The sequence below is a fragment of the Chelmon rostratus genome, chromosome 16, assembly GCF_017976325.1.
Source record: "Chelmon rostratus isolate fCheRos1 chromosome 16, fCheRos1.pri, whole genome shotgun sequence".
Lineage (NCBI taxonomy): Eukaryota > Metazoa > Chordata > Actinopteri > Chaetodontiformes > Chaetodontidae > Chelmon > Chelmon rostratus.
The window spans coordinates 5,687,688-5,699,886 of NC_055673.1; the positions used below are offsets into that span (position 1 = coordinate 5,687,688).

At 44.7% G+C, this 12,199-nt stretch overlaps 1 protein-coding gene across 5 annotated transcripts in view; it reads left to right on the forward strand.

The window, feature by feature from the left end:
* Nucleotides 1-518: 518 nt before the first annotated feature.
* pleca (plectin a) overlaps nt 519-12,199 on the forward strand; it is a 51,376-nt gene continuing 39,695 nt past the window's right edge. For 2 of the 5 annotated variants that reach the window (XM_041954716.1, XM_041954719.1), the window contains exon 1: nt 2,940-3,057. In XM_041954716.1, coding sequence (XP_041810650.1) covers nt 2,955-3,057 — 103 coding nt within the window. In that variant the 5' untranslated portion in view covers nt 2,940-2,954. Of the gene's footprint in view, nt 554-2,939; nt 3,058-11,850; nt 12,050-12,199 lie in introns of those variants that run through there. The other 3 variants (XM_041954715.1, XM_041954717.1, XM_041954718.1) reach the window with 2 other exon arrangements.

The window sequence follows — 12,199 nt, forward strand, 5'->3', positions numbered from 1 at the left end:
CTAGTAGTAGCTAAATGTTCCAGCTCTCATTGTTTAAGCCATAAATCCAAATCATTGCTGTAGCAGTCGTACAGTATGATGCATATCCTGTGGATATGGGGGCATAATTGCGCTGTCTCTTTTTTTATGGTCTCTACAGAGAAGCCTTTGTTACAGTAGCTTGCTGGCAAAAAATCACATTTTCCGCTCTTTGTCTAAACCCTGTAAGAAAATGTGAATCTGTCCCTGGGAGTTTCTGCAGCTCTGCACATGGATTCCATCCAGTGGCGCTCGTCAGAAACCACCACGCATGAGATGCAGTTTCCACTGAGGAAAGCCTCACAAATTGAGTCAAACTCGCAGCGCTGTCTAGTTTTTGCTCCCAGCCGTGCCTCCGCTTCTCTTTTTTTTTTTTTTTCTGTGCTTTTCTAGCACGCCCCCCTGGTTTTAATCAGAACACAATGTCGTGAGGTCAGATCTGACTCCTTGGCAGTTCAGTATTTTCTCTAAAAGTTGTGAAGACGCTGAGCAAAGATGGACTTATGCTGCTGTTTGTGTTCAGCACCACGAGACGGTAGGTTTGCTTTTTTTTACAAAGACTGTACTATTTTAGCATTTGTATGAGTGAATTTGAGGATGCTACAACAGGAATGAATTAAGTATACTTGAATTTGTGGCATTATGCATTCCATCTGAGGACATTGCCACTCCCAGCATCAGTACCGTTTTAAAAGACTGCAAATGAAAAACATCTCTCACATTCCTCTCATTGCTCTCCTAATCCTACCTGCACTCTTTGGGAAGTCTTTCTGACTAGTGATTGAGGCATTTTAACTAAAATCAAAATGACTTTTTACTGAGCAGGCTGTATAGTCATGTGTACTTCGGCTATATTGCCGCCATGTGATTGTGCAGAACTTGTGCCACAATATGGAAATCATTGAGCAAACGGATACCATGTGAAGAGAGTGGGAGTGGGCTGACTCCTCCCATGAAGGAGTGGTGGAATGAACTTATTCCAGACATCTGTACTGCTCCCTTGGTTTTGTTCCCTTTGCTCAGTATTCACTGCAACCAATTGCCAATTTGAGTTGCCAGTTTATGAGGCTTTGGGGATTTGGTTGACATTTTCAAACTGGGATCGTATGAGGTCTCACCCAGAAAGAAATGCCAACACGTCAGACCAATATCACTCACTGACAATCACCCTTTCTTCGTTGTTGTGGCTACACTTTACCCTCTATTCCCAACCGCTTGACTTTTCAGGCAACTTTGAATTTATTCATTCAACTCTGTCATAATATGTCCTAGTTTTGTCCATCTGTAAGAAGCCCGTACATCAGAAGACTGTTCTGAACTCTCCTCTGTACATAAATAAGCTTGTGCTCATACCATATGCAGCTTGAGGTCTAGGTTGTAGCGTCTATTTCTGCTTTTTTTACAGAGCACGGTTGGCGTGCGGAATTGCATTGCCGTCAAGTGTGGTCATGACACTGGTCTTGGTGTTGGGTTTCTGCGAGGCTTTGGGGATGAGAGTGACACTGTTTGGAGTGCACACCAACTGATGTTCCCTGTCCGATGTTCTGACAACAGAAACACTGACTGAGATGCTGTTTTGCCTGCAGTGAGATGCTTTTGATGTCTCAGCTGTGATGCACGGAGATGTTGTGTGTGTGTTTTTGCAGTTAGTTTGTCTTATGGCACAAGTGCTTGCATCGCTATGTGCACTGAGGTAACACTGACTGCAAAAGGCATGTTGCTTTAAAAACCTGAGGACCATGTGAAATGCTCAGAGAGTAATTTATTGTTCATCATACAGTGAGAAAAAGTGGTTGTAGTTACAGTGGAGTGACAAGCTTGAAAATGTCCAAATTACAGAGTTGACAGTGTAGTTGTCAGAAGGCAGACGTTTTCCCTCCAAGCTGTTCGGTGTTTTAATAACAGGCCCAGTCCAGAAAAATGAAAAGCACTTCATGATTTAAGAGTTTAAAAAAGCAGTCGGTATTTTGGAGACTTTTTAAACAGTTGGTGGTAAAACAGTATGCAGTTAAATAGGTTTCTGGGAAGCTTATAGGCACTAGTGAGCTGTCCAGGCATAAGGAAGCAATTAGCAACTAGGGAAGCAGAGTGAAGTTACATAATGAGAATGAATTGGTAGCGAGTGGCTCATTCTGCAAGAGGAAAAATAAAATGGGGAGTCATGGCTTCATTATAAACATTTGGAAAAGGAGGAAGGGGTTGGCCTTGGATGGTCTGTGACTAGTAAACCATGATGGAAAATAACTGCAGGAGCTTCAGCGGGTAAAAAAAAAAAAAAAGCTCCTATGGAATGAATGAGTAGGAAACTTTGACACTGACTGACTGAAGGTGGATCTCTCTGGCATTTAGTTTTGCCTCTTATCAAGGCTGACCCGAGCGACTGTTGTGTGCGTGTGTGTGTGTGTGTGTGTCACACAAAACAGCCTCATATATTATTAACTCCTGCAGATCGGCTGCAGCAAGCGAGGAAAGCAGTGAGCCAACTGCGGTAGGGAAAAACCAGTGGAGTCACTTCCATGGAAGAGGACAAAAGTTGTTTTTCACTCTGTCACGGCTGCAAACTGGCTTGTGTTGGAAGAATTAGAGCATTTTTGAAAGAAGTGCAACTTAAAATAACAAAGAAAAGTGGGTAGAAAAAGAAGAGGGGAGCTGTTAGAGTAAAGTGCGGGGGAAAAAAGGGGGAGGGAGGGAGCTACTTCTGCCAGAGGACTGAGTCACAGAGAAGAGAGGAGAGGGAGGGGTGCTCTTTCGCTCTTCTCTCTCTTGTAAAAGTCACGGACAACTTGGCTGCAGCGCTCGTTTTAAAGTCCGGGATGGCACCACACCCCTAGGCGCCGCCACCACCCCCCCCTTCACTCCCCCTCACCTTTCACCCCCCTCCCCAGCCCTCCCACCTGTCTTCAGAGCCTGGGACTCTCCACTTTTTACCAGGCCCGATGCCGGCAAGCCCCCCTGGAAATGTGTTCCCAGCCCTGGTGGTTGTGGGCCACATTGTTACCTTAATCGCTGTCTGGCAGTGGAGAGTGCGCAAGAAGCAAGGTAAGAAAAGCTGGAGAACTCATCGCTACATGGCTTCCTTCAGGAGAGGTGACGGCGCTGCCGTGAGAGGAAGTTAGATCAAAGGTTTTTCTGTGCAAATCGCCTCTCGCCGGCTGTCCTCGTCCGTCGTCTCTGCTCTCCTGCCCTGTGTGTTTTTGTGTGCGCACACTCCTCGCTCTTCCTCACTCCCCCCTCTTTTTTCCCTCACACGTCTCGGTTTCCTGTGGTGTGGAGATGTTGCAGTTAACCCTGTAAATGCTGGCTGCGATGTGATGACGTCGGAGTTGGAGTATTCTGGTCGACTGGAGGGTTTTGGCTTCGTCAGAGCTTTTCTGTGCACACCTCAGCATCAGCTTAGCTCCTCTGCTCAGGCTTTTAATGATCTCCATCCTTTCATCCCGCCTGTTTGATTGAGCTCTGGTTTGACTATAAGGCTCCCTTAAAGTGTGTAAAGTTTCAACCCTTGGCTATTAGCATCCTAAATTATCTTTTGGTTACTGCTGTGTTTGTAATGTTCTTGTTCAACTGGTTTCTTCTTGGAATGTTTTCAGAGTTGAAAGACTAGCAAATCCTCTACCATACCCAGTGAAACACCTGAGAGTTACCTGCAGGCATCAGTAGCTTTTTGCATCACGAGACACACCCCACTCAGACCTGTTTTACTGTTGACACAGCTTAATACAATGGCGGCTGTCTAACGCTGTCAGTTTAATGCTGTCTGCAGGCGACACACCCTGAGGCAAATTAAAGGATGTCTGACTGACATTGCGCAGGTGTAGATAAAGGTTTTTTTTTTTATCTGCATCTGAAAGCATTTTGGGAAACCAGTTTGGCCACTGAGCACTCTGAAAAAGACCAAAGCCGCAAGTCGCATCATAACTCCTCTACTTGCATGCACTTTTATGAGTCAAGCTGTAAACTGTTTGTAGTAGGATGCACACCATCCTGATGTAGTTGTTTTGCTAAACCCAAGCCGAGGCCTGCACTTTCCCCTTATCCCTCCCGGAGGTTTAAGTCAGGTAATAAAGGAGGAGAAGGAGGACACACCTTGAAGTAGATAAGAGCGAGAGAGTTGTCGGTGACGACAGTGACTTGCCTGCGTTTGTTATGACAGGATTAATTTTCATAGCAGTGACGACACACCCAAAACTTGCTCCTGAGAGGAAAAGGCTTAATATGCAAATCAGACCAAACACAAAAAAACGAAAACAAGTTGAAAACAGATTTGTCCACCTGTCTCCTCATCTGTGCAGAGTATACAGTGCGGACTACGCTGAAGTACTGATCAAGCACAGGTTGCCTGGATCAGCGGTAAATTACAGGCCAACATTGCACTGCAAAACTAGGCCGCACGATATCTCTACCTTCTGTCAATATCCAACCGATTTGCATATGAAGAGATCGGCTTTCAGCTCTCCACTTGCCGCAGTGCAGACAATAAGTCCACACCCTGTACATCAGCAACAGTCATATTCCCTTTCCCCTGTCTGTGCTGTACTTTAATGATGTATTTTTAACAGGGGTGGGAGGTGTCGCGATCGATTTCTGGCTGTCCGGATGCGTGGTCAGTCTTTACACCACAGATCCAGTACGAGTCAAACACATGCTGCATGTAAAGACACAGTTTGTCCACTTGTGTCAGTTAGAATATAGTTTAATGGAGCAGCAAGGTGCCTTTGACACAGTGGGAAGGTGAAAGTGGGTAAAAGGTATTTTACCCGGAGCCAGGTTTAAAAAAAGCTCGCAGAGTGCCACAGATGGCGGCGGGTTAATGGTGCTAAACTCGACACTGGGGACGGTGAACTGTGTATCCTGGATACTGTCATAACAGACTGGAGGAGGAGGTCTTTGGTTTTCTTTCACGAGGCCTCACGCTGATCCTCGGGACCTTGAAGGAATCCGAGCGCTGTGTTGGTGCTTACATAATTAAAGAGCCATTTGCTCTAAGTGATTATGTGTTTCTGTAACTTATAAACCTTTAAGGACTCTGCCAGAGGCTTGCGTTGATTCTGACCTCTCCTTTAACACGCTTCAGCGCTGTCCTGTGTTGTCTTTCGCTGCTCTTTTTCCCTCGAGATTTTCTGTGAACATTAACTTCTCGATGAAGGCTCCAGAAGATTAGAACGCTTCACCACACCAGCCTATCTAATCCATTTAGGAAGCCACACCCGAGTCTGCACCAGCATGCATGGAAGACCCACTAGACTGGCAGCTGTGTCTGCTAAACCACTTGCCACATCCAGCACGCTGCAGGACTGGGTTTAGATTTTGGCTGGTTCTGTGCAGCTGTGACTCACTTTCCTGTCTCCTTTCACTGTGGCAGTAATGACAGACTTGAGGAGGGAGGCCTGCCCGCTCTGCTCTGACTGCACACTGAAAAAAAAAACACGCTGTTATTCAAGCCATGTTGAAAACAATGCACGCCCACAATGCCCCCACATACCCAACACAATAAGCAATGTAACATAAAACACATCAGCGGTTAACCTTGCTCCAAGCGGCCTTGTCCTCTGCCTCTCAGCACACTGTGTGCCCATGTTGAGGCAGCGGCTCTGATCTGTGTTTGTGTTTCTGAGGGTGAAAGTAAGCGTGTCGAGGAAACACGCTTCGTGAAAAAAATCTGGATCACCCCTTTTAGGAAAATTGGCATCAGCTACCTGAATGCATTCATCCCCTGTCAATCAAAGTTTTCATTATTTTAAACTTAAAGACACAAATTTAGGAAAAGTTTGTGTTTCTCATAGATTTTATTAGCTTGTTTATTGATGTGTTTTAAATGCGTTAGTCAGTTTCCAGAGAATTAAGCTGCTAGTTATCGTTCCTGCTTTGAATATCGCTGTTCAGAGAGACAAACCTGTTTTTTCTAAACTACATCGACGGCAGCACACAGTCACGCAGCAGTCTTTACTTTTGCTTCATTAATAATTCTTGCATAACTTTTGCAAATTTACCTTTAAGACAAAAAACTGAATATCTGTGTTTGTAACTAACACCTGAGAAGAATTACAACTTTTCAGCTCATTATTCAGCCTGTTCTGACTGTTTCTTTAAGATATCTTATGGTTTAAAGTACAGTCCTATAGCCACATTGCACTGCCACTCCCCCTTAATAAAAGTTTTAATTACCATGACATAAAGTGTATTTACTGTCATGGTGATTAGTGCGCTGGTGCCTGCTTGTGAATGTGAAGTATTTCTCAATGTTACGCAAAGAAAGAGAGCAAAAACAAGGCTTTCCCGTTTAAGTTATTTATGACCCACAGCTGCTGTAGATATGTGTGTGTGTGTGTGTGTGTGTGTGTGTGTGTGTGTGTGTGTTGGGGGGGGTGGTTATGATTTACAACCCGCGAGCAAACATTGCATATGCACGCTGTCAAACCTTCACTCTGCCCCTTTGTGAACAGTCACAACCCACAGTGACACAATAGAGAGGAGCGTCTCCCACTGCTCGTGATAAACGCATCTTCCCAGAACTTACTCCGGTTTCTGTTTTGCATTTAGGGGCCTGGAGGGTTATGTAATCACGGGAGAGGCGCACATGCTAAAATAGAGACAGAGCGTGTACTCCCCAGCCGCGCTCATAGCCCTCCGCTTTGTATATTTCGGGGATGTCCCTCCCAGGCGCGCTTTAATGGCACAAATTTTATTATTACGCTGCGCGCACGAAGGCGACAACACAGCGGGATGGCGCGGCGGAGCTCTCCAGCTCGTCTCCCTCAACAAAACAGAAGTGGGCTGGGCTTGTAACAAAGAGCCTGCAATCTGACACGACCCTGTGTGGGTTTTCTTCTCCATGTGGCTCGGACTGAAAAGTTACTGAGGGCTGCTACCACGTAAGAGAAATACGCGAGTCGGGGGGCGTTTTCAACTAAGTCGAGCGCGCTGTGCGTTTACGCGCGGCACAAACACACACCAGGATGGCCGGAGCGGAGGAGACGATGCGCGCTGCTCTGCCGTCCTGGTGCGCCGGGCTGGAGCGAGGAATTATGTACCGACGAACTAATTACATTCACGAAATGAGCTGCGGAGAGGTGGGCTCGCATCTGTACAGCCGAATGTGCTGCGCTGGTAAGTCCGAGCGCTCAGCCGCTCTCTCCATCTCTCGGCGCTTGTAATAGGAGGACGCTCTGGTTGGGAGGGGCTGACGGGGATGCTGTTAATCTTTTCCATGCCTCCACCCACAATACAACAAGCTCTGAGGGTCAAGAGAGTGGGCGGCCGGGAAGTCTCTTCTGTTATTTTATTATTGTTTTGTTGCGCTTTTGCATTTGAGCTTTATCAATGATGGCAATTTCCTCGTTAGCCTCCCTCCCACAGAGCAGATTGTAGTGAAACTGATAACCAATCTAGTCAATAAATAGCTTATGTAGTTTTAAAAGCAAAGATGCCAGACATTTTCATCTTTTCAGAGGTGACTGCTTTTTGGTTATGACCAGGAATGTATTCTCTCTTTAAAAAAAAAAAAAAGATGTTTGATGAACTTACAAACTCTTCATATGAGAGCAAGTGTTTGATGGTCTTTGATAAAGAAAAGATAATGTTTGTGTCCCTGTGTGTCACTGCTGCTCTGCCTCACCATCACTGTGTTGACAGGATCCACTGCAACCGCGAATGAGTAAACATTCAGTCTGTGCACCAAGAGGCTGACCCTGAGCCATCGTTACATATGTTACTTCAAGTGTGTTTACCCACTGGTTACGCCTCTTGAATCTGAGTCAAAGATCATCTGTAATTCATCCGAGCCTCTGAGTGTCTGGATTTCCACTGACGTTTAAATGCAGTGAGAAATGACTTTTTTTTCCTCCCTCCTGAACTCAGAGCTCTCTGGAGGTTTGTGGCCAAAGCTGCTCCTCTGTAAACAGCGCGCTGATGGACTCTGGAGCTTCTGTATGTTTTTGCTGTGTTGTCATGGCAACCACTCTCCCAAATCAATCTTCCCACTTTTAAAAGTGACTGTGCATGAATACAAGTCAACACCGCAGGGCCCCAAGTGAGCCAGGGCTTTTCATAACGGCAGTCTGGACTCTGATTAGGCACTTGGAGCCAAGGAGGTTGTCAGCTACTAGTTAGACATTGTGAAGTGAATTATTGTGGAGTACTTTGTATTCACACTTTCCTCATGTGTTGTAATGCAGTTGTTTCAACAGAAGAGGGGGACAAACAGTGCTGAGCAACCAGCTCCTGTTCTCTTTAATTGGCCTTGGCCGTCACATCTAAAGGTCATAAATCCAGCAATTATCTGCTTGTCATATTTTCATAACCACAAGACTGTAAACAGCATGTGTGGCTAATTACATGTGTTGTTAATGCATACTCAGTGGAAATGATACTCCTATTGCAAAAGTGAGTTGGAGTCATCAGCCCTTTACAGTTATGGAGAGAAAGCATAATGTGGGCAGTGCCAGTGCAGCTCTAAAGGGCAACGTTGTCCAAGAAATGCCTCAGTGTTGTTTCTTTTTGGGTTCGTTGAGTTTATTGTCCATCTGCATCTCCCTTTTTTCCCCCCCACATCCTATCAGCACCTGAGTTTGTTTTGAAAAGGAATGAATTCCTGGCAGTTATAATAACAGGTAGAGCTCTGTCTTTTTCTGTGGTAATGCATGCTTTCATGCACTCTTCATTGCCAGCTCCAGGTTGGATCTGCCCCACAATGCCCTGGGGCTTCCATTCCTTTTCTTGGAAAGGCTCCTCTCTGAACCATCTTCATACCATCATCCCTCCATCATAAACCCCATCAGGACCTGCCAGCCAGATGATACGCAGTGTTAGTTAGCATTCCTGTCCTCAGTGGGACTGACATCGCATGCTGTCACTTGCACATATGAACAGGCGGGTAGAGTTTTTCGGGCTCCGGGTGGTGTTATCACATAGAGGCGGCTCCCCCTGTCTGTGAGGAGGGTGGGTCCGCCCTCAGGAGGAATGCTTTGACTTGCATGCTTCTCACGGCAGGACTGTCATCATAAAACTCATATCAGCTCTCACTGTGGCGCTATATCGCTGCATGTTATCAGTAAGAGGGAAAGGAGAAATGTCCACACAGTCCTGCACTGTGTGTACCCACCAGCATGTTGTTGATAATGTCTGACAGCAACACTTTTTTCCATCATATAATACGTGTTTCTGCTGTTTTGTTTTTGAACATGCAGCATACAAAATTCGGTTTTAAGTCAATAAATCAAAACTAGTCTAACTTCAGTGTCTGATTGATTCATGACTCTTGAAATCAGTGCAAATTCAGGATTTTGCATCCAGTCTTTTGGGAGTTGTGCAACTGTACTGCAATGTCAAAAATGCAGTAGGCAAGAAAAACCAAGTGCAAGTGAATATTTTAAAATGACCAAATTCTCTTTGCAACACCTTTTGGCCAACAATGTTGTTTCACAAACATTATGCTTGATTCTAGAGATGCTAAAGGATCTGTCATTTTTCTCGTTTTTAATTCTACTTCTAGGATTAGACTTTTAGCACATATGCAGCCTGTGGGGTTGAGTTTAGGTCTGGTGAATGTGTAACATCAGCGGCTCCCATTTCTCAAGTCCCAACAAGCCACCACCCCTTGCAGGCATCCCAAAAATCTCTCTCCTTTACAGTCTTATGTCAGCATCTGCACGGAAAATTGATGCTGCCGAGAGTGAAAGGTGTTGCAGGTATTTAGGTGCTACGGGAGGTGTATGTGGAAGTGCACGGGTGGCACCTGAAAGTGCTTATCGGAGATGATTTGTGCAGATGAACAGAGCAAGTTTTATTGCATGAAAGAGATGCATAGGTAACAATTTCTCCTTTTCTTTCACCACTCGTGCACATAGACACACTCTGTGCAGTCAATCCACACAGAGCCACAATAGCTGCTTTGTATCTGGGATAATGTTCTGCAGAAACGTGGTTACTCTATTAAGAGTCTCACAGACTCTTTTGTGTTTTTTGTCCATTTGTGTTACTAGCTCAACAGAAGCTTTGCCCAAGGTTGGAAATTCTTCTAAGAAAAATAATCCAAACCAAATGCTTCAAATACAGTAAAGCATTGGTCTCGCAGGTTGTACTCATTAGAGATCTTAAATGCTTCTATTCTTCCTGCTGCTGGATTCTTTCCTGTAGACAAAAGAAAAGCGCCTGCTGTCTCCCTCGCGTACCGAAACAAAACCGTCGCTGCCAGCTTCCCCCTAATTGTGTCCTGATGGAGGAAGAGCGCTCATGCTCGAGGTTTTCTTGTGATTGTAGCGTGTCGAGAAATGGCTGATGTTGTTTCCACTGCCTGGCTCTGCTGCCTCCTGGCATGGTCTCCTCAGAAACAGGCTTTTCATTGAGGCTCTGTGGTGTTGTGTGGCATGTCCAGCCCCCGACCACACACTGGTGACCGCTAGCTCGCGCACGTGGAGTTCAGCTGGGATTAACAGGCTCCAGTGGACCGATCCAGACAGCATGGTGTGAATGAGGGAATGCCCCCTTTTCTTGATGAACGAGCTGCAGTCTTTTTGAAAGTTCAGTCCCATGCAGTAGTTGGCTGGACACACGGTGGCTTTGTTGAGTTTTTGTGCTGTCTTTTGTGCAGCAGGATAACCTAGGTTCAGGCCTTGTTAAAGTGTTTCAGCACGTCATCTGTGGCTTATCCTGACCTCTGACCTTTCTCTGATGTTCAAAGTCAAAAGTCAAGGTCAAAGTCAACTAAGTCAAAGACACACAGAAGGATCAAAATATTGTTTGCATGCAAAAATATAAAGGTGAAAACAAGACAGCAAAAAAGTAAAACAGGACAGTGACTGTTAAAAAATACAGAGCTACAAAACTACTGAAATGTGCTGTAAGAAATAGAAACATGTATCTGCTGATGTTCTCCAACTTTAACATTGTGACCTTTGCCAGTTTAGTTGATTCACTTGTAAAAAAGTGAGCAGAGGAAGATACAGTACAATCCTGTATGAAATCATTAACAACAAACTGCTTAAATTTCACATTATTGCTAAAAAATGTTCAAAGACTACCAACATCTTTTGCAGTGTATTATGTTATTTCACTGGCAGTCATTGATTGAGTTGTGCTAAGGTTAGTTTTTGGGTGCAAAAGTATCGCACAAAAAAATAGAAAATATCAAAATAAGAAGTTATTATATTTCCTCATAGTGAAATACAGAATCTTAATTTGTATTTTTGTTTTAATTTTTATCACTTAACAATAAAACGCCTGACAAAAACAAAGGCGACAAAGTCACAGTGATGGACTTCACATTTTAAGGTCTTTTCAGTTACACTGGCAGCCTGAAATAAGTTTTAAGACATGAAGTAAGTGCAGTTTGTAGTTAATGTGCTAAAACATGCAACAAAACCTCTTTGGTCTCTTAAGTGGTTTGCTGCTCCTTGTTTCCAAAGTGACTAACAATTAGTAAAATAAACATATGTTACTTAACTTCTACATTTGGATTTGGATGTAATCAGTGCAGAGGTCTGTTTTGTGCTCAGTGAGGGTCTTCGGTGGGGTGTGGTTTGATGGGCGGGATCGGGGTGTACATAACACGGCACATAGCAGGTCAGGGTCGGGAGGAGAATCTTCCCTCTCTTTCCAAAGACCACTTTGTAGTGACTGACAGCTTCTGACATTGCAGCCCGCGGGCAGGCATTTTGCAAGAGCTGGTGAAAAAAAAAAAAAAAAAAAGAAATAGGAGCATAGAATGTCAGAGACGAAAGGGCGAATGGAGAAAGGGAGGAAAAAAAGGGAGTAAGACTTGTGTTCAGGAACTGAATCAGTGGCTTGAACACTCCCACTTAACTACAGGAGCCCACACTGTGGAGCAGTGTTTCAGGCAATAAGAAGAAGTCCCATGAAGTAGACAGCATCGCCTCTCAATCTGCAGAGGCAGTTTTTGATCATTGACGTAACTCCAGCATAGCGATGGAGCAGAGGTTTAGAAACTACTCCTCTGACAGCATGGGTAGTGACAGGGTCTTTGTTGAGGACTCCTACTACCAGGGGATGCTCAAGGCCATGGATCACAGGAAAGGTAGAGTTTGTCATCTTTACGCTGCTTCAGTGGTTCTGGCTTGGAGGTGTTTTCTGCAACTGAAATAATTCAGTTAGAAAAAGAGGAATTAAAGGTTGAGTTTTTATTATTTTTTTCTCAGCTCTTTGTTGAATCCAGGTTAAAAACTGT